Source organism: Anastrepha obliqua, chromosome 2, assembly GCF_027943255.1.
Source record: "Anastrepha obliqua isolate idAnaObli1 chromosome 2, idAnaObli1_1.0, whole genome shotgun sequence".
Lineage (NCBI taxonomy): Eukaryota > Metazoa > Arthropoda > Insecta > Diptera > Tephritidae > Anastrepha > Anastrepha obliqua.
The window spans coordinates 24,051,667-24,073,730 of record NC_072893.1 but is presented as its reverse complement, the minus strand read 5'-3'; the positions used below and the strand labels follow the sequence as shown (position 1 = coordinate 24,073,730).

The 22,064-nt window shown below is 35.9% G+C and overlaps 3 protein-coding genes across 6 annotated transcripts; 2 read left to right on the top strand and 1 right to left on the bottom strand.

Annotated features, from left to right (window-relative positions):
* The first annotated feature begins 294 nt into the window (after window positions 1–294).
* LOC129238845 (GPI transamidase component PIG-T) lies at window positions 295–2,379 on the top strand. Its single transcript, XM_054874057.1, has 3 exons — window positions 295–362; window positions 429–626; window positions 687–2,379. The coding sequence occupies exons 2-3, from the start codon at window positions 452–454 to the stop codon at window positions 2,318–2,320; spliced, it is 1,809 nt and encodes a 602-aa protein (XP_054730032.1). The 5' UTR covers window positions 295–362; window positions 429–451; the 3' UTR covers window positions 2,321–2,379.
* Window positions 2,380–5,514: 3,135 nt separating this feature from the next.
* LOC129237680 (basic salivary proline-rich protein 2) lies at window positions 5,515–9,871 on the bottom strand. Of its 2 annotated transcripts, none has more exons than XM_054872566.1 (3): window positions 8,944–9,871; window positions 8,493–8,856; window positions 5,515–8,433 (listed from the first exon to the last, which is right to left on the bottom strand). In XM_054872566.1, the coding sequence occupies exons 1-3, from the start codon at window positions 9,457–9,459 to the stop codon at window positions 6,995–6,997; spliced, it is 2,319 nt and encodes a 772-aa protein (XP_054728541.1). In that variant the 5' UTR covers window positions 9,460–9,871; the 3' UTR covers window positions 5,515–6,994. The 2 variants fall into 2 exon arrangements, with proteins under 2 accessions (XP_054728541.1, XP_054728540.1); XM_054872565.1 differs by having other exon boundaries at window positions 8,493–8,874; window positions 8,944–9,870.
* A 2,216-nt stretch (window positions 9,872–12,087) lies between these two features.
* On the top strand, window positions 12,088–14,777 carry LOC129237848 (CTD nuclear envelope phosphatase 1 homolog). Of its 3 annotated transcripts, none has more exons than XM_054872803.1 (6): window positions 12,088–12,250; window positions 13,302–13,457; window positions 13,747–14,004; window positions 14,073–14,255; window positions 14,351–14,545; window positions 14,657–14,777. In XM_054872803.1, the coding sequence occupies exons 2-5, from the start codon at window positions 13,359–13,361 to the stop codon at window positions 14,540–14,542; spliced, it is 732 nt and encodes a 243-aa protein (XP_054728778.1). In that variant the 5' UTR covers window positions 12,088–12,250; window positions 13,302–13,358; the 3' UTR covers window positions 14,543–14,545; window positions 14,657–14,777. The 3 variants fall into 3 exon arrangements, with proteins under 3 accessions (XP_054728778.1, XP_054728777.1, XP_054728779.1); XM_054872802.1 differs by having other exon boundaries at window positions 13,176–13,457; XM_054872804.1 differs by lacking the exon at window positions 12,088–12,250 and adding an exon at window positions 12,507–12,524.
* Window positions 14,778–22,064: the final 7,287 nt, after the last annotated feature.

Below are 22,064 nucleotides of genomic sequence, written 5' to 3'. Positions count from 1 at the left end.
TGACATTCCAATTTCAAGCGTCTTTTCGCTTTTTGAATATTATTCCGACGGCGTTCAAAGCCAGGCGAATTCATTTGTTTGTTTACGTTCTGATTAAAATTTTAGCTTTCCAAATACCAAATCGCACAAACGCAATGAGCGTAATGTTGTTGTTGCTCTGGTGACTTCACTTTGTATAGATTATTCTTGGTTTATAGCTGCTATCTGGTCATAGAACCTTTCATAGTAAATCAAAGCGTGCAAAGCTAGTATTGCACACCTTATAGTTGCGTATGTAAACGCAATATTATAAAGGCTAGATTATAAACATTCGGATATTACCATTTCGAACTTAATTTCGAGTTTTGTAAATTGGCTAGCCGGTAACATCAAAAGGCAATCCTATTGCTTGACGTTTAATGGATTTTGTTATTTATGTTTAATTTTAGTGTTGGAATACAAATACGTGAAAATGTGGATCATTATCAGTATTATATATTTCATCTCCATACTTGTTTTGCCAACTGAAGCTGTAAAAGAGTCTAGTGAATTTCACGAAGAGCTATTTGTACGGCCTATGACAAATGGGCATGTCAACACTTTTTTTCAGTTTACTACTCGCTGGCACTACGGGGATAGAGATAATTGTAAGTATAGTTTTAACAAAATATAAAAAGCGAAATTGGTATGAATATGATTTTTTTTAGTACGCAACACGCAGCTTATTCCCCGCCCGATAGCAGAAACACTACTGCAGTACGATGTTAAAGAATTGCATATCAGTTTGACACAAGGCCTTTGGAGATATGAGACTTTTGGTTATCCTGTGGTGGACGCTGCACCGGGCGCAGAAGTTTGGGCCTGGTTCGAGAGAGAAAATTTGACTTCAAATGATGTGGATGATCAGTGGACAAAGCTGGCCAGCACATTTTCGGGCATTCTGTGTGCTTCACTTAATTTTATTGACCAAACCAATAGTGTAGAGCCTAAGTATAATTTTCGACCACAATTTGTCACGGGCAGTAAGGAAAATATACCGCAATTTATACGTTATGCCAGTTTGCCGCGTGAAAACGTTTGTACGGAGAATTTAACACCATGGAAAAAACTGCTGCCCTGTAATAGCAAACAAGGATTCGCTTCTTTACTGAACTCCGGCTACGTACACAATACAAATTATCACTCTTTGGGCATAAAAATGCGTACGATATGTGAATCATATGATAAAAATTGCATTTTGGAGTTCACTGAAACTGCAAATTTGGTTTACGATCCAAAGTTATTAGGCACAAATGGCGATTTTTCGTTACGTCGCCTCTTTGGCCAGGGATTAAATGGCCACTGTTCATTGGCAAAAAGTAGTAAAATCTATATTAATTTGGATGATCAACCTTATGATTTAACACCGACACCAATGTACAATATAACTTCGAGTCGTGGTGGTACTACCACCGCCTTGGGTGTTTATGATATTAAACGTTTAGATGCAGATAAATTATTTAATATCGCTTGGATACATCGCAAAGCAAGCAAACCAACGGTATTATTAACGCCACCACCGCCTATTTATGCACATCGTTATGTGCTAGGACATGGTCAGGAAAGAGGCCAAATCGTGACGCAAATTACAAATAAACATTATTCCTCACTGCCAATTGTGTTGCAAGAAAACATTCCATGGTTTGTTCCATCCTATATGCACACTCTGAAGCTTATTGTACAGCCAGAAAACGGGCAAGAATACAGAATAAAACCACGAGCCATGCACTATATACCAGGCGTACAGCGAATACGGCCCTATCATTTGGAACTGGTCTTCGAGATACCCGCACTAAGCACGGTGCAAGTATCTTTTGATTTTGATTATATTTTTTTGAAATGGCTCGAATACCCGCCTGATGCAAATCATGGTCACTACCTAGGATCCGCAATAATCGCCACTCAGCTACCAGTAGGTCGCAATTTCACTGCTATTCCCGTAGATAAACATCTTTTTGCTGATTCATTCAATGCATCACGCCCGTCATATTTCTTAGAAATTCGCACTGAATCGCTTATATTATCGCTGCCAACTCCTGACTTCAGTATGCCATACAACGTCATTTGTCTGGCTTGTACGGTGGTTGCTTTAGCATTTGGTCCAATTCATAGCGTGGCTACCAAACGTATCGTTGTAGAGCACAAAGACGCGCCTCCACAGTCACTGATCGGCAAAGTAATGCGAAAGTTGTTCAAGTGGAAGCGAAATGAAGCGGACAACAACACTACACAGCCACAATCACAGGATGAGATGTTATTTCAGCACGCAGATGCGCAAATTATACACCAAAAATTTGAATAACTCGAAGAAGATTTTTATGTCTATAAAAGAATAAATTTGTATGCATAAATATTCCAAAAGCTTTTGTTTTAATCAATACAAATAATAATTAATAATAATAATAAGTTTATATGCATCAACGATGATGGGATTACTTACTGATGGGACTTATACATACAACACCAGAAACATGCGATTTTTCGTACTAATTTTTTTTTTTTCATATGACGACTATGGGTCTTTCTCAGAGCATACCGCGGATCTAGTCATATGAAACCAACTTATTCGGCGTGAACCACGAACTAATTCGGCGGAACATGCCCATCTTGATGTCATTTATACGGACACTTCAAAAGCTTTTGATAAAGTTGGACTTTGGTGTTTCAGGCTCATTACTTAAATTCTTCAAGAATTTTGGACTCAAAAAATAAATTAAATTAAATAAATAAATAGTTGGTGCGTACACTTCTGTTACGCACTCCCAAATGGTAGTCACACACCAACCGTTGCGGCTACAGCGGCCGCACAAAGTAAGTAGTCAGGTTTAATTCCATAAGATGCAACATTTTTCTAGATGCGGCAACGCGTATAACGCAAGACACTCAAATCGCCGCGCTTCTATTCTTGCTCGTACTGTCACCCTTTACTTGGTTAAGATGTCTCGCTTTTGCTGATGATGCAAAACTGTTTTTTTGCCTTGTGGAAGATCTTTCAAACTCTCAAATACTACAACAGGACTTGAACTTGGTGTGGCAATATTATCTGAGTCTCAATATCGAAAAAAACTATGTATGTATGTTGTCTTTCACTAGAAATCCCTTCGCAAGCATTATTACTCATACTCTAAGGGAAGTTAGTTATTTGATTGCGAAAATACGAGGTTAAAAATTTGAGTTGAATCTTTGATTAAAATTAAAATTTTCATCAGCGGAAGGAGCGAAGGAAAGACTTTTCTACTACTTATGTGAATGTCCAGGGCTAGCTAGGTCACGACTCCGCTCCTTTGCTAAGCCTTTCTTGCAGCAAATTAATGAGACCTCAGACATCGAGATAAAGAATTTGCTGCTATACTTGGACCTCACTATATGGATTTGACTAAGAACAACAAAAAAAACAAAATCATTATACGAGGACATCATCATCATCATGTAGCGATTACAGCTCAGGGTGAGCTTTAGCTTCATCCACCATCCTCTTCTGCACGGTTCAAAGCAACAGATCTCCAGTTCCTAACTCGTAGATTTTTCAGGTCGGCTATGGCTTGGTCAAGCCAGGTTAACCTTGGACGTTCTCGGGCTCGGGTCATTAGACAATTCGTTGATAAAAAAGATCTTTGGGGGCGGCTGTCTTCAATGCGCACAGTGTGCCCTAACCATCGAAGCCTTTGGGATTTAATGTATTTCACGACGTCTTCTCCCCATCGTTGCAGCGTATGGGGCCAAACATCCTTCGGACTACTTTTCGTTCGAAAACTCTTAAACTACTTTCGTCTTTGCTTGTCAATGGTCAGTACTCGCAGCCGTAGGACAGGACAGCACCGTTAGTATTATTATACGAGAACGGTGGTAGTAAAACGGTGCTGGTCACTAATTAGGATTATTTCAGTGGAAATTCCACTTCAAGAACAACAACAAAGACTATATTACCTGCAGCGTTTATTCAATATTAGTCTACTCACGTTACATTAGTCCTTAGTATCCTTGAGTAGAGGACAGTAGATATAATATAATAATTAGAGTTTTGCACTTAATCATCACAATACCTCACTTAAGCAGAAAGGACCTGAGAGTACTGGTGGGTGTAATCACAGGTACAACATCTGTGGTCAGCATATGGCTACCATGGGGGTCGTAGACAGCCCGATGTGCCTATCCTGTCTTGAGAATGACGACACTGCAGAGCATTTTCTCTGTAGCTGTCCTACATTTTCCAGAATCAGACTTAGGATATTGGTAGGTAAGTATATTGGGTTGCGATATACTGAGTATGGATAAAGTTCACACTCTTCCTCTTCCGGATCTCTTAAGATTCATCAATGAATCCAAGAGATTTGTGGAAGAGTAACCTAAAAGCAACCTAACCCGTAGCCGAATGGGTTGTTGCGTGATTACCATTCGGAATTCACAGAGAGGTCGTTGGTTCAAATCTCGGTGAAAGCAAAATTAATAAAAACATTTTTCTAATAGCGGTCGCCCCTCGGCAGACAACGGCAAACCTCCGAGTGTATTTCTGCCATGAAAAAGCTCCTCATAAAAATATCTGCCGTTCGGAGTCGGTCCCTCCATTTGTTGAACAACATCAAGACGCACACCACAAATAGGAGGAGGAGCTCGGCCAAACACCTAACAGAAGTGTACGCGCCAATTATTCATTTTTTATTGTCCAACCCCCCACAAATCTCATCTAACCTCACCTATAACCTAGTTCTAACTAATCCCTACTACCCACTCTCGACAGGTCGGTTCCACGTTACCGGAACGACACGGATTTATATCCGGCCAAGGACTGTCACTCCAGCAGCATTTGCCCCGTATATGCTACGACAACAACAACCCACTCTCGACGAACAAAAATGATACTTGGTATCAGGTGAAAGCCAATTCAACATTTCATTATCTCATATGCTCTTTCCACTCTATACATCTTCACCTTCGATGTTTGTGTTCGTTGTCTGCCTGTAAAATCCAAGGTTGGCTAGTTAATTCAAATATCTTTGCAGCTGCTGGCAGTGTTGCTTTTTGATAAATTTTATTCGGCTTTCTAAATTTCTCACAAAACTAATCAATATCACAACGCGTATTGCGAAAAGGATACGCCTATGCAGCAGCATGTAATTTTTTTTGTAATGGAACTTTAATTTTGAATTTAGCCGGTCACGCTTTTTTTTAAACAGATATGCAAACATCAAAATTTTTAGTCTGTAGATCAACTGAATTAAACAAATAAATAAGAGATATATTCACTAGATGTTTTAGTGACGAATTTCTCTATTTGTTAAATTTCTCCATTTTTAGCGTTGGTACAGTTCGAATGAGGAAAACTTATTTTTTTTCCTTGTTCACTCCTCTCGGGAGCATAGTGTGTAACTGTGTCTTTTTCTTTATTTTAGCAGAGTAGAGTAAGGATGGAAAGGTTAAGTTTTTGGGGTTGAGGAATGAGATTTTTTTTTTTAGAAAATCTATAAATGAGTAAAAACAAAATTATACACAAGAAACTCAATGTGGGTTTGTATAAATGTGGCGTATACACACAAACAGTTTTATTAGGATAGTAGCGATATTAAACGTGATTAAAAAAAATTATTTGCCCGACGGCTTGTCATTCGAACGTAAACTACAATATCAGATATGATTAAGCCTAAAGTTGCATAATTAATTACGTTTCAATAATTATATATTGTATAGTAGTGCTCATCACATCATTCCGTCTACATTATTTTCTGTAATCGATATTTAAATTTGAATTCATATTTATATTTTATTTGATTAAGAAACGTTCCACTAAAACGTTATTACATAGTTTTATTTGTATTTTGAATTACTCTCGTCGTGAAAATATTACACTTAATTTGATTTTTTTTTATAATTTTTTTCCGAGTTTATGAATTATCCACATGGGTGGCGTTAAACAAATGCAAATTTTAATTTTTAACCTTTTATAGCAAACGAAATCGGGCGCCAAGTTATAATTTGGTCGTAATTAGTCTCTCTGGAGACTTATTCAATAATACTAGATTTATTAAATTTCTCATTTTCTACTAATAAAATTAACATTTTTTTTATTTTTGAACTTCAATATTAGATCTTTAAGTTAGGTGCACGCGGCTCTATAATTTTGGTATCCGACAAGCGTTAATACAGTTTTCCTTTACTACTTTGTTTTCGAACTTTTATTCAATAATTTCTTTCACTTTGTCATAATCCAAGCAAAATACAAAGAGCTAAGGGCTTCGCATAATTTCAATTTAAAATTCACAATTCAATCATCCGTTTTTTAAGGAATTAAAATCCTCAGTGTCATTCGAAACGGGCAAAGAATAATCTGGAAGTTTTGCACCTCTAATTCCCAGTGGACATATTTATTGATTACTAAAAAAAAAACAAATATTTGGTCACGACACTGATCACGTGAATATTGGGATTCAGTACTGCATTGAATTCGAGTTATTTTTGATTTAACCGTTAAAAAATGGTCAAACATTAAAAGGAAGTAAATTCTTAAAAACCATCATTACAATTCATTCAGTTACATTTCTGAAGTTTGTGAATGATTTGGGCAAGGATCTTGAATGAAATATTTTAATTTTGCACGTCTACACTATTAATTTCATAATTTTGATCCTTTCCTTTTCAGCAGTAACTCTTGGTGTTGCGTATATTGAAGTCATGTTATCCATTCTAACTTTCTGATCCTAATTAAACTTGTTAGTATTGCCAAGTGGTATTGGTACCATTCGCTTATTTACCTATGTTTATATGTTTATGAATTTTTCAAGAACATAATCATCCCGTTCTCGCACTCTATCTTTTATAGCAACCACTTTATATTATATTCACTTATTCGTGGCCACGACAGTCAGTCCTACGTTGCCGAACCGACCCGGATTTATATCTTTATTAAGAACTGTCACTCCAGCTGCATTCCCCCAACATTTACGGGAAATGTTTATGCTGTTACAACAACGGCGACATTCACTTATTGTGGTGGCTGATTACTGTAGTATGAATACGCGTTTGTTGGCGGCCCTTGTGGAGCGCCCGGAGGTGGCATTTGGCCACCCGTTGGCCGATATCCTTGGTAAGCTTGCGACGGTGGATATTGCCCTTGTGGCATAGCTCCATATCCGCCTTGCGGCTGATGGTAGCCATGACCAGGATAACCTCCACCAGGTGGTGGGGGTCCATAGGCTTGTGGTGGAGGTGCACCGTAGGGTTGTGCTGTTGGCGGCGGTTGATATTGTTGGTTGGGCATTGGTGGCGTACCATTTGGAGGTGCAGTTGTATTTGGTGGTCCCGTAGGAGGTCCACTTGGTCCAGGCGGCTGTTGTTGCTGTTGCTGTGATGGAGCTCCGTATGGCGATGGACCACCAGAAGGGGTTCCTCCGGATGAATATACAGGTTGTTGTTGTTGCTGCTGTGGTGTAGATCCATGTGGCTGTGGTGGTCCGCTTGAAACTGGTGGCTGCTGAGTACCGTATTGCTGTTGCTGTTGTTGTTGTTGTTGCTGCTGCTGCTGAGTGGGTGGTGTTTGTTGGTTTGGTGGACCACTATTGACACCAATATTTCCAGACGATGTAGAAGGAGATGTGGATTGCACGCTTACGGGCGGAGCATTTGGTCCATTTGGATTGGTCGCATTTTGTGCTTGTTGATTTGATGTTGGTGGTGGTGTCTGACCAGGGCTCGGCGATGTACTATAACCAGCAGTCGTTCCCTGGGATGTTTGTGGCTGCTGTGGCGACTGTCCTGGATAGCCTGATGGTGCTCCGCTCTGCTGATAGGGTGACTGCGGAGGGTAGGGTGATTGCGCTGGGCTTTGTGGAGGCGGGCCGTAACCTCCCGGTAAAGAATTCGTCGTTTGACCATAACCACTAGGTGGAGGAGCACCGTATCCACCGTAAGCCATTGGAGGAGGAGCGTTGCTACCCCCTTGTGGCGGGCCGTACTGGTTTGGTGGTGGTGGTGGTCCCTGCCCACTAGTGGGCGGACCATACAACTGTGAAGGCGGCGGTTGCTGACCTGGCGGAACTTGTTGATTTGGCGGAGGAGGTGGATACGCACCTGGAGGACCTTGTTGACCACCTGCAGTACCATAGCCGTGTTGGCTTGGCGGACCAGCACCACCAGATGACGTCGGAGGCATGCCGGCATGGTGATAACCAGCCTGGGTATTTGGTGGAGGAGGTCCATAGCCTTGAGTCGGGGGTCCGTAGGGATAGCCGCTTTGCGGTTGGTATGATGGTTGACTTTGTGGAGGATATCCAGAATAATGGCTGTGTTGTTGTTGTTGATAACCGCCACGATATTGTGTTTGTGGTGGTGGACCTTGTTGCTGCTGTTGAGGTGTAGGCGGCTGCTGTTGTTGTGGCCCCTGACCTGGCTGTTGCCCAGCTTGCACACTTAAACGTTGTTGATCTGAAAAAAATATTTGCTTTCATGAATTAATATTATTATTGTAAGCACTTTGCACGTACTTGTTCCAGCACCCGACACGGGTGGAGGTTGTTGATTGGCTGATTGGGGTGTAGAACTACCTCTATACGATCCGGCTTGTGGCTGTTGTTGCGGTTGCCCAGATTGCTGGGAGTTTATTCCCTGTTGTGGAGGACCCTGTTGAGGTTGTTGAGAGCTTGGCGGCATACCAGGATGCGGCTGTGGAGGTTGACCACCATAGGGCATTTGAGCTCCCGATGGGGATTGAACATTTCCATCTGCATGTGACATCGGTGGCATTCCCCCGATTTGTGGTTGGCTTCCGCCAGTCGGTGGTCCGCCCTGTTGAGGTGGCTGTGGCCCGCCCATCATACCATGTGGACCTTGCTGTTGAGCTGCCTGTTGCTGAAGTACATGTGGATGCTAAATAATTCTCACAATTACTTTCATATTAAAATATAGACGAAATGAAGTCATCTTAGTAAAACTCACCGGCAATATTAGGCCGATATTCATTGTCGGATCTGCCAACTGGGCCAAGTAGACAAGATTCCTATGTAGTGCCATATGATATGTCATACACTCTTGCGCTTTGCCCATAGTTTGAAAGTCTTGAATTGTTTGTATGAGACCACAATTATCATCAAGTATTTTTTGAATTTGTGCTGGACTTGGTGATTGCGGCATGCCGCCACGTTGAGAGGATGGCGGAGGTGCAACCCCGCCCATCATGCCACCACCTCCGACAGAGGAAGGCGGCCCAACGGGTACGCCACTACTTCCAACCATGGAAGGTCCTCGTTGCATTGGGCCTCCGGAGCCCATAGGTACACCTGTCGGTCCGCCCATGACAACGCCTCCAACTCCCACACCGGAGCCAACACCCGGTGGCTGTTGCTGTTGTTGTTGCTGCTGCATCGACGTTGGCGTTGGTGGCTGCGGCGGCTGCAGTACAACGCCCGGGGGCGCAGTCTGCTGCGGTGGCTGCGGCGAATAAACTGCAGACATTTTACTGGCTGCAGCCTTCTTCTTCCGCTTGGGAGTTTTCTCCTGTTTTTCCACAATTTTAGCGGTTTCTACTTAACCCGGAAAGAAAAAAATATATATTTCGACTATTCAAGTCGAAATCAGCACTATATTAGGTTCTATGAAAATTTTCTTGGCAGCAACTTTATCGGCCTTTGCGGTTTGAACGCTCACACAATATTCTGTACCCGTTTATGTGCACACCTTGAGGAATATTCTCCTCCGTTTCAATCACTTGTTATGTTTTAGTTTAAGGAACTACACTCCACATAATTTTGTGATCGATATTATAAATTTGAACAATTATAATAAATGTTTCAAAAAATTTAATATCTGCTAAATATACTAACTCCACATTTTTCGCAACCAAATGACGCTTGGGGTAATTACTTCTACGAGTTGACGTTGACTACATATTAAATTCGCCGAAGAACTCAGAGGTGCATTTCTAAATATCCTATAATTTCTTAACAAGAAATAACTGGTATGACTACTTAAAATTTTAAATTTTTTATGTATTTTTCTCAGCATGGTCCTTAGTTGACCATATGAAATTGTACTTGTTTTATTGTAATGTGACAATTTTAAAATAAATTGTATCAAGGGCTCTAAAACTATACATCAGAATTGTGTACTGTCAAAATCGTATAAATTTTTACATTTGTTGTTTACATGAGGCTAATATTTTGGGCTGAGCTTCTTTTGCAATGTGTGGTGTTTCCAAAATAGTTTTCATGAGTACCTGTTTCAGGTAGAATTACAACTGAAAATTCGTCATTAGAGCCAAAATGCAACCGAAACCGGAATGACCTAAATTTATATGGGGCCAACTGAAATTTCAACACCATTAAAAAAGAAATGATGAGGAATATTAGATTATCTATTTTTCTAAGTTTAACTCTCAATCCGTTATTAAAGAGCGAGGTTCTGTATACGAAATTTCTCTCCCGAAATTCGAGATAATACAATCCGGTTCATTTGATTAGGGCAATCATTTTTATGGAAGAAAATTGTTATTTAAGCAACCGTATTTGATCTAGTAATTCAAGGTTTTCTGATAAATCCAGTGAAGACAGTACTTTGCTCGAAAAAAGCATGCATTAAAATATTATTCCATTTAAAGGTATTTCACAGCAGTAAAGCTTAAGCAACTGTAATACTGTGCTCGATTTATTGGTTCACTTGAATAGGGGCATTAACCAAATGAGAAAAAATAATAAGAAATATAGGAATTTTTTAATAGTTGTCATTTCTTTGATTTTTGCTGTTGGAAGTGCTAAATTTGATGCAATCCCAAGAATTTTGTTGGTTTCCTTCGGTTTCAAAGCCATCGCAGTTCAACCTTTGTAGTTATTACTATAGGAGGCCTCTTGTTTCACATAAAGAGCCAGAACGTTTGAACTTCGACCAATATTTTTGCAAAATATGGAGATTTGAAAGTACCTCTGAGGTCAAGATATCGGTTAGTCTTTTTTCGCCATCTGTTAAACCTTTCTGCTTTCCCATTTTATTACAATTAAGAAGTTTTCGACCAAACTCAATGAATGCTTAAACACGATCTCTTTTCACGGCGTTAATGGGCAAATAATGTAAGCAAACTGAGTGCCTCTATTCAAGTGAACCAATAATTCAAGCACATTATTACAGCTGCTGAGCAAAGTACAGTTTTCACTTGAATTATCAGGAACCCTTTTGTTCCTAGATCAAATACGGTTGCTTTAATAACCACTTCCTTCCATAGAAATTATTGCCTCTAATCAAGTGAACCGGATTTTATCTCAGATTATAAAGATGCTTTTCTCCGCGCAACTCTGTGTTTTCTGTGTTATCGATTATATTTACGAATGTGAGGAGAAAGGTCAATGTAAATTAAATAAAATGTATGGAGGCAAAGCAAAGAGGTTTGTAGACATAATTCTAATAACATTTCTGTCAGATATTATTAGTTGTGCATTCATACTGCAGTTATTGCTTATTATAAAATGTAATTTCAAATTTCGTAAGCGCATATTATTCCATAATTATTTCCAACGTCAGTAAACGTCGTTTATGAATTTCTTCCAACTGTCTATTACTAGCAGCAAATTGCGCACCTAAATTAATTACTATTTCTCTTTGCCTTTTCTTCTTTTGTTAATTAAATCAAAAACACTAAAATGTTCCACCATACCAATTTCTGTGAAGCAAAACTTTTCAAAACAGTGTTGACAGCTGATTGTAAATAATTTCTTGAGAGGTAGATTAATTTGTCTGGATTTATTGCTAATCACTGCATATGTGAACGTACTTTAAGGCCCTCACCTCATTTGAAATGGATTTTTTTGGGTATTTCTTTGAAAGCTTGTAAAACGGAAACGAAAAAAGATTTTTTATTTTAGTTTTCAGTATTTTATTTTTTAATTCAGTGTTGACTCCATTGTCGTGGAGTTGCTTGTCCTTAGATGCTGCTGGTATAAAAAATAAAAACCGGGATCTAATTTAGAGTAATCTTTTACTTATTATAATTATAATTAATATAGCAAAGGTTAAAAAATTGAAATTAAATAACGAAGTATTAAGCCGATATGGCAACGTTATCGAGTAAAAGATTCGCAGATATTTACTCAACAGTATTTGTAGAGAGATAGTTGAAGTTGAAGCGGTTGATGGGAAATCGAATTGGTTTTGTGTAAAATTTACGTTCTATGGCCAAGTTTTTCTAAATGTTAAGAAAAACTTATCTAAATCTAAGTAAATAGACGGAAAGCTGGTGGTGTAACTGGATAAAAGATCGGTAAAATCGCAGTGATAAAGTCGGAAAAACGAAGTGGGCAATAAAGTGAAAGAGAAAATAGAAACGAGCGAAAACAGCAAGAGAATAGATAATATGGAACAGAAAAAACTAAAGGAGCGTGTTATTGTAGTGTGGCGAAGCGCAATTTAAAATGTGCAATATGTACATGGTTGCCAGTGTTCTGTATAGCATTTTTTGCTTAAATTTACATATAGCAAATCAAAAAAGCCAGGCAAACGCTTTAAAGAGAATCTCAAAGTAACTCAGATTTGTTGTATGTTTGAAATTTAGAATATAGAATTTTGCCATAAGATATTTGTTAGTTTTAATGCGCTATAGGCGACTCACCCGCTCCCATTAACGGTGATTAGTATTTATTTGGCCAAAGGCCAAGAGCGCATTTTCTTTCAGCTCCTTTTTTCGTTTATTTACATAATTATGACGTTCGGCAAAAAATTTGAAAGTCAAAAAATGTTTATTATTTACGCCTAATATTTATTTTGTATTAATTTTTTAAGAAAATTATTTCCAATAAGCTTAAATTTAACATTCATTTAAAGTAGTAGGGTTGTGAAATACGATTTTTTCGTTTCCGCTCTCAATCGGTCATAGTTCGGATTTGTTTGAGCGTCTCCTTACTTGTGTATGAAAAAAGGGAAAATATGTAAAAGAGAATGGGGAAAAATAAAGCGGAAAATTATAAAAATTATACAAATATTGGTGAAGTGCAAATTAAATTCTTTTTTGCTGTTATTTATTTTTAAGGAACCATTAATCCACGGTTTTAAAGTGACACTCACCGTTTTATTTTACTATTGCTTTTCACTTGAACATTTTTCGGAATAGTCGTTTATTGATTTTGTTGTTGGCCGTCTGGAGGCATCAATGCCGCGCTTTTCTTAAATGCATACTCGTATATTTCCAGAATTGAAATATTTATAATAATTAATTTGGACGACGGCACCCTCTCATAAAAAATAACAATATAAGTGCAAACTAAAGTGAATCAGCAAAAATCACTAAAAGATATTCGGACTTCTCTTCCTTGCAGCTGCTATTAATTTATGTATATGATTTATTGGTAAGACGCCATCGACGTCGCGTACCAATGTTTTCTTTCGTACAAATGAACTTCAGCGCTCTATCGGTACTTCTGTCAAGAGTGTGGACATGCATCTGTTTTATGTTCAATAGACAAGTTCGCTCGGTAAGTTATTTTATTAGTGTTAACACAGAAGGGAATGCAGTTGGAGTATAGAAAGTTTTTCCAATTTGTATTAATTTTTTTCACAAACTTCATTGATTTTGATTAAAATTATTAATTAATCTCATTAAAATTGAACAACAACAAAATTTTAAATTTTTTTTTATTTTATGAAATTCTTTTAGATTTACACGAAAATGGAATAACTGTTTCTTATTAAATAAAATAAATTTAAGCTAACACTTTGCGTGATAAATAGTTTCTGATACAATAAAATTGACTTTTTTTTTAGATTGTACAATATCAACCAGTCAAATATGAACTCTTCCCACTGTCGCCGGTGTCACGGCATCGGCTTAGTATCGTGCAGCGGAAAACGCTTGTGCTGGATCTGGACGAGACGCTTATCCATTCACATCACAGCGCAATGTCAAGAAATACCGTTAAGCCGGGCACACCACATGACTTTACAGTGAAAGTAATTATTGATCACCATCCGGTACGTTTCTTCGTTCATAAACGGCCTCATGTCGACTATTTTTTGGACGTGGTAAATAATGTTGCAAATAATTGCGTAATGTAAAAGCTTTTCAAAAAATATTTCTTTGACTTTCACAGGTTTCACAGTGGTATGATCTAGTTATATTTACAGCCAGTATGGAGATATATGGGGCAGCAGTTGCTGATAAACTGGACAACGGACGCAATATTTTGCGCCGGCGCTATTACCGTCAGCATTGTACGCCTGATTTCAGTTCTTATACCAAAGATTTATCTGCTATCTGCAATGACTTGAATAGAGTAAATAAGAGAAAACTTTATCTTAGTATTGTAATTTTCATTTTAACTAAGTTGTATTTTTAATTCACGTGCAAAAAAAAAAAAAAAAACTATAGATATTCATAATTGACAATTCCCCTGGTGCATATCGTTGCTTTCCTAATAACGCGATACCAATCAAGAGTTGGTTCTCGGATCCAATGGATGTTGCGTTGCTATCACTACTTCCAATGTTGGATGCCTTGAGATTTACAAAGGACGTGCGTTCGGTTTTGTCAAGAAACTTACATTTGCATCGTTTATGGTAGCAGGTGTGTGCGTAAAATAATATATATCATGAGCCATAAATAAATAAATGCATGCTCAATATCATATATTTTTAGTATATGAACGTATTACTAATTTAAAACATATATTTACAGTTTTACAGATTGAAAATTTGGTGCTGTGACGCTTAAACGAAGTTTTAGTTTGTTTTATATGATAAGCATTATAAAACGAAAGGAAGGCAAATACAAAAACAGAATTTTTGACATACATGAATATCTATGAAATCTTTTCAATCCTAACCTCTCCTTGATAGCTTCCACCCACAGTTCGGTTTTCCATATTCGCATTTTAAGTGATGTTAGAATGAAATTCGATAGAAATCATTCGATAAATTCTTGGAAAAGTTATTTATTTAATAAAATATAATTTGTACATTATCTACTTAATTTTCTAAATGATTATCCACTTCTATGTATATTGTAATAAACATGTGTTTTGATTTAAATATTATTTATTAGTAGAACAAACAAAAAAACATATTTAATTAGGCTAAGTTATAACAGTGTTATTTAATAGAAAAAATTAGGAAGAACGTATTGATATGAACTTTATATGCTTTTGTTGTGCGTTTTATGTAAATGAAAATTTTGAAAAACTATGTTATATAATTTTTTAGCATTTAATGACAGCGCAACTGAAACTAGTTTAGTTACTGAAAATGCTCTATGCTAAGCAAAATGAAATGTCAAAAGGAATTTCAAAACTGACTTGAAAGCCGTGTATGTATATTATGTACATATATAAAAATGCGGGCTATGAAGTTATGAAAAGGGTTTAAAAATCCGTAACCGCAAATATTTAGTATAACACCAAAAGTACGCATCCTCTTGATATAATGTTTTCATATAAAAAAAAAAATATTTACATATATATGTAAAATATTTAAGTGCATTGTCTTGAAAATGAAACAAAACTATAAATAAGAACAAAATGACTCAGTTATGATTTAGACATATTTCAATGTCAAAAAACAAAACAAAAAAAAAAAAAATTAAATGACAAAAATTTAGCTTGTAAGTTTGTAGTAAGTGTGGAGTAATATATAAAGCAGAATAGTGGAATGATACGGGTCATATATCAAGCATAGTCGTCGCTTACGGAAATGTTTTATTACGGCTAAGAAAGGTTAATTCTCCTTAAGAACGTATATTAATTAGGGCTGTGCGATTAATTCATTATTCAAAATTTTAGTCAATAATAGATCCAGTTACTTCAGCTAATCAAATAATTACATTTTTTGTTTGTCAATCATAAATCAGCGGATCACATAATTAAACATTTTTTTTTTTGTTAATCAAGAAGTAATTAATCGAAACGTAAATAAAAATAATTAATCGAATTTTTAATTAAACATATCTTTGAATAAAATGATTAGTCACAGTGTTTTTTAAATGTACCATATTTGTATATAAAGTTTGAATATCATTGCGTTTGTTTTCTGTAGTAACCTTTTTAACCTTTTCATGCTTGCTTTTTAAAGTAATTTTTTTTTTTTAATATTTTCCAATTCTTCATTGAAGGTGGTGGCAATAGACCAACAACAAGGCTTTGTACATTTGACTGTCAAAGCAAAGTATTGAGAAACTAGAAAAAAAAAAGAATTCGCCTTGTTTCATTTTGAGCTAACAGCCACGACCAAGGCGAATTTATTACAGGTGACAGCAAACACATATAAGTAAAACCCTACATGTATTTGTTGTTGCGTTTGGTACAAGCATCACGTCAAAATCAGTAAGCAAATGTAAACATACTAATACATACAAACAAAGCATATCATTTTGACGTAAGCCATACCTACGGCGAAAAATTCAGCTGGGTGAATGCTGTCACCTTAATAAATCCACCTTGGCCACGACGAACACGTCGAAAGAAAGAAAAAAAAAATAACTCAGCTGATTGACCAGCACCACCTTTAATAGATTCGCCTTGAGACATATGAATAAAATTAACAGTTTTTATTCTATAATTTATTAACTAAGCAATAAGTTACACGAATAATCGAATAAGCGCACAACCCTTACATTAATCAAAAGTGTTTTTGTCATGTTTTTATTTTATAAAAAGTTACTGCGAAGTTTGGGTAGAGCATTTGAATATATTCCTTTACTTATTATATATTATTAATTTTTCAAAATTCAAAATTTTATTATATACTTGCCACCAATAAGGAAATGTAAATTAAGTTATTGAAAAAAAAAAATATTGTTTCCGTTCGACCGACACACAACTCGGATATGCTCAAAATTGTTTCAATAAATTGAAGGCAGTGGTCTGTTCGGAACCGGCATTGCAACTGGTTTTTAAAGACAGCTTTTGTAAGCACAGGTTGGAGCTTATACATATTTATTGTAGTTATTCAACCATAAAACCTAAGTATAATTATGGATAAAAATGCTAAACATAATAATTTTTTTTTTGTTAAAAATTGAAATAAATAATTGGAAGGAGGGTGTGCTAACTCTTAAAGTGCGCGTGTTTTTTGAATTCTTGTAGGTTATGATGTAATAAGTAGGTTAAGGCTTATATGAAGTTAGAATTTTAAAAAAATCGATTTTTTTTTCCTTAAGAGGTTACATGGGTTTTGTCGGGTGAAAAAGGCCTATTTAAATATTTTTTTCTATGTAAAAAATTATTTATTTAATTCAAACTTTTTTCTGTCTTATAGATATGTACATATTTCAAGAATAATTTCTGAAATTTTCACACAAAAAAAATTAAAACTCCTCCATTGTGACGTCATTGTGACCCCTCGAAAAAAGGTGCATCCGCGTTGTCAGTATAACTCCTGACAGGATCATCGAAAATGAAAAAACAAAAATAAGTATTTTAGATATGACCATAAACTTGCGCTTGAACGAAGGAAAGAAAAAAAAGTAAAAATTGGAATTTTGGCAGACATTTTTCCAAGGAAATGAAAATTTTTTGATTGACACTTAGTTTTTTTTTTTAATAGTGATAATTGAAAAAAAACAAAATCTTTCGTTCAAGCACGAGAAAATTGTATCTCGAACACCTGTGCAAAATTTCATCAAGATCGATTGAGTAGTTTTCGATAAAAGTGGCTTGGAGCGCACACCTTCCAAAGGCTGTATCTTCGCAACTATTATTTGTATCGACTTGAAAATTTAGGATAACATTCTTGAGATGTTGTAGAAATTAATAAGCAAAAAAAAATCGATTTTTTTAAACTATGTAACCCCTTAGTGTTCATATATTTAAGAATCCACACAGAAAATTTAATATCGTTCCGGCGAATATTTTCGAAGTTACACGCAAATTTGTAAAGGCGTTTCAGAGTGCTTATAAGGTGCTTTTCAAACTTTAAACGCGTTTTTTCTCAAAATTGTGTTTTCAAAGTGACTAACATTACTCGAAAACGGCTGAACCGGTTGGTATTTATATTTATTTTTTAGTAATTAATCGTAATGTATTTTATATATTTGATAGTAATTAATCGAAGATTTTTTCTCACCGTTAAATATTTTTTTTTTTTTATTAACAATTTAAGGCCGAAATTTTGGCCAAAAATGGATTTGTTTTTTTGAGAAACCGCCATTTTGTCAAAAAAATATATTTTGCTTATTAATTCGATTAATTACTAGATTGAACATACGAAATTTGTTTGGCCTTTTCATTTCAGACGTTCCAGTTCAGAGATATAGTGGTCACCACAAAACGTCTTTTTTGAGAGGAGCTGCCGGCGATCAGTTGTAGCTTCTTTCCAAATAAATATTTTTACTAATACTAAGTCTTAAATTACAGTCAAAAGATGACATAATATGTGTACAAATTTTTAGAACAATAAAATTAAAAGTTTTCTCAGAAAAAATTCTGGAAAATTCGCTTTTTTCGGCTTTCTAACTGTATATAACCCCTTAAGACAGCAAGGTGCCCACCTGTGAAAACAGCTCAAAGTAAAGACAGAGATTTAATAAATATCAAGACACATTTAGTAAAAGGTTCACAAGTGGAGTTACACAGCTGCAATTATTACAGCACGAACACTACATGTAGAGTACATGTTCCTTTCGAATTACATCTCGATGCGAATAGCGCGCAACGCTGCAGATTTGACATAAGACGGAGCTAATATAAATGCTGACATTTTGCTTATATTTTGATTGAATTTCAGACCACGGGTTTCGCTGCAGTAAGTAAATTGAAAATGCTATGAATTTTATAATAGAAGGTGATAATTTTTTGGTAAATGTTAGAAAAAGGACAAAACGCTCGATTTTTTTAAATATTCTAGTTAAAATAAAAATTCGTTAAAAAAAATAATTTTTTGGAACATTTAGTTTTATCTTTAATGATATATTTCATTCTCATTTCCGAATAAATCGATTCACTTTAAATAAACGGCGTCTTCGATTTGCCATTTCTCTGCCCGCTAGCAGAGCACAAGCTCACTTGGCGCAAAATTTGCATATGAAAGCAACAACAAAGTCATTGGGCAAGATTCATCACTAGCGAGTATGGTTATACTCAGAGAATAAGGGTAATCATTATTGTACAGATTCATAAGTAAAAACACTCTCAGCTGATCGTCCAAAAATGCCCACAGCTGAGATCACCTGATTCCATGGTTGCATAAAAAATGATTAAATTTCACATAAATTGGTATAGACTCAACACACTCAAGCAAAAAGACTAAAAGTACGTTCACATATGCAATAAGTCCACAAAATTAATCCATCCGTCACATTTGGCAGATTACCTGAAAAATTGACAATCAGTTGTCAATACTGTTTTGCAAGACTTTTCTTCATAGAAATTGCTTTGATGGCATATATTGGAAGAAGAAGGAATATCTAATTTAATTACGCATTTTGCTGCGTAACAAACACTTGGAGGTAATTCGTAAACGACGTTTACTGAGGTTCCAAAAAATTATGGCAGCACTACGCATATGAAATTCGATATCACATTTTATAATAAGTTATAAGAGGACAAAGCGTTAAAGATCGCACGTTTTTTCTGTAATATGAATGCATAATTAATAATTCCTAACAAAAATTTTATAACAATTATTTTTACAGGCCTGTTTTGCCGGCTTCCATTTCATTTAGTTTTTAATTTGATGTTTCTCCTTAAATTCGTAATAATAATTATCGATAACACCGGGTTGTATGTTAAAAAGTTATTATCTAGGATTATTTTATAATCTCAGTTTTTGGGAGAGAAATTTTGTATGGGAAATCTCGCTCTTTAATTACGGATTGGGAGTTAAGCACGAAAAAATAGATCATTTACTTATATGTGAACCTATTATAAGCACACACACATTATTACGTACTTGGGTGCCTGTCAAAAATAGGAAGAGGAAGAGTGTTTCTATTTGTATTTTTGCACGAAAGGGTAACTCACTATGTTTAATGCTACCAACTTTGTTTTCTGATATTAGGCAAATTTCATTAATCCGAGTTCATATAGGGAAACGTTTGTTGCTTCAACTTTGCGAATTCGTTTTTGGTTTTACACGCTGGGGTCACACACGGCAGCTCCGTTGCTTGCAATTGTTTAATTTTTAGTCTAAAGTACGGCATACACGAGTAACATTGTTTCAGACCTAAGTTACAAACATGGTTGATAGCTTCCAGAACATTGTTTCAAACATCACTTGGACAGAAAACACGAATTATAAGGTATCGATTGAATATAATTATAATAAGCGCAACAAATTCTTGAAAATATTAATTATTGATGAATGTCTGGAGATGGAATATATTGTACCAAAAAAAAAGAGAGAATATGGTCTCAAGATTTTTACTTGAAAATAGATGAATTTTCACATATTGAGCTATTAAAGGAACTGAAACTGTCATCACCTGGGGAACTTAAAAAAAATGTTGGATGTATTTGTTTATAAAATTTTAATAATCTTATCAAAAGCTTGTCTTTCTTTAATATGTTTTTATATTAATAATTTGGGCTCATCTAAAGCTTTTACCAGGCGTAAAAAAAACTCTCCAATCCTCTGTTTGTACGATTGGTTTTATATAATATACTGCACCCACTAAACAACTGATGTTACGTTCCTTGTTTCAAAAATCCCATATATACAGTAACATTGTTTTCAACATGCCTCAAAATCCCAAAATTTTAATAACTTCAACCGTAACTTCAGCATTAGACCTCTTGTTTTCGCTGAGCGTTAGCAGTTTTATGAGGTATAACCATAGTCGCTAATGACGAATCTTAGTCGATACCTTTTTTGGCTTTCGCATGAAAGTTTTTCGTCAAGTTAACCGAGAAGACACATAGAGAGCAGAGAAGTGGCGAATAGAGAGAATCATGCCCATATACGGGTAACCTTGGTCGTAGCACTGCATGTTTGTTCCTCGTGTATGCCATCATTCCCAATGTTTTGATTGTCTTCATAACCAAGGCGTATCTATAGAAGGTAATGTGATTAAAGTATTTGATTTCTACTCCTCCATTTTGCCATTCATTTAGAAATGCCAGAAAAACAGAATAATGGAAAGTTGTTGTTTTGCTGGGAATGCGCTACTAACTAATTTTATCTATTTCTTATTCCTTCCATACTCCAACCTCTCATTCCCTTGACATATCTTATTTTATAAAATTTTATTGTTGCTCGAATGCCACCTCCTTGAAAAGATTCCCTTTGTTCTTGACTGTACATGATTTTTGTAAGGCAGTCAATTTTGCAAGTGATTTGATGTAGCTTGCCCATTCGGCGACGTTTCGTTGTAATTCGCGAAAGAAGCGAAGTTAGAGTAAGTAATTTGTACAAAACGACAACAATGGGGATTGATTAAAAGTGAATTTTCTTTATACCGTTCTGGATGCCTAGACTTTGCAAAGAATTTTTTGTTTTTGACAACTAATATCGTATTCTATTATCTTTAGAGCAGTGGCTTGTGTAACCCAAGGTCAAGCAATCTGGGCGAAAAAATTCAGAACTTTTTACTTCACCTAATATATTTGTATCTTTTCTGTTTTGTGCATATCTGCGTAACGAAACGGCGAAATAGTATAATGTGGCAACTACATTTGCATTTGTTTTTTCTTTCTATTTCGTTAGTAATTTCGGAAGATTTTTGCTGTGGCCGCATGTATATTTAATAGAATCGGATATTTGCATGTTAAAAATAAGAGATACCACGAAAAATTGGTAATTATTTATTTACAACAAAAGTATGTTTCATTATACTCACACTTCGTTAATATTTTCATGGTCATTTTTGCAGTTGAAAAGTATTTGAAACGGAGTCTCGGTGGGAGGGTGGATAGTGATTGTTTATATAAATGGTGTATAGTTTTAATGAACATTTAAGGAACAGTTATTGAAGGAGATTTGGTGGGGTGTGCTGATGTCACCTCACATAAGCCGTTTATATTTCGCAGAATAGTTCGGAGGCAGCGTGTTTCCTGGTTTGTTGAATAGAACGGAAGTATTCGCGATAGCATGTTCCTTGCATACACCATATGCGAGTATCGTGAATACTTACCCATTAAGTATCACACATAATTTTA

What these genes read in the sequence shown, in the direction of transcription:
- LOC129238845 (XM_054874057.1), top strand. Translation starts at nt 452, where the DNA reads ATGTGGATCATTATCAGTATTATATATTTCATCTCCATACTTGTTTTG. An exon ending in CTACGGGGATAGAGATAATT is followed by an intron (nt 627 to 686) that starts GTAAGTATAGTT and finishes GATTTTTTTTAG; the next exon opens with TACGCAACACGCAGCTTATT.
- LOC129237680 (XM_054872565.1), bottom strand. Translation starts at nt 9,459, where the DNA reads ATGTCTGCAGTTTATTCGCCGCAGCCACCGCAGCAGACTGCGCCCCCG. An exon ending in ATATCGGCCTAATATTGCCG is followed by an intron (nt 8,875 to 8,943) that starts GTGAGTTTTACT and finishes AGAATTATTTAG; the next exon opens with CATCCACATGTACTTCAGCA. An exon ending in CGTGTCGGGTGCTGGAACAA is followed by an intron (nt 8,434 to 8,492) that starts GTACGTGCAAAG and finishes TATTTTTTTCAG; the next exon opens with ATCAACAACGTTTAAGTGTG.
- LOC129237848 (XM_054872803.1), top strand. Translation starts at nt 13,359, where the DNA reads ATGTTTTCTTTCGTACAAATGAACTTCAGCGCTCTATCGGTACTTCTG. An exon ending in TCAATAGACAAGTTCGCTCG is followed by an intron (nt 13,458 to 13,746) that starts GTAAGTTATTTT and finishes CTTTTTTTTTAG; the next exon opens with ATTGTACAATATCAACCAGT. An exon ending in TCTGCAATGACTTGAATAGA is followed by an intron (nt 14,256 to 14,350) that starts GTAAATAAGAGA and finishes AAAAAACTATAG; the next exon opens with ATATTCATAATTGACAATTC.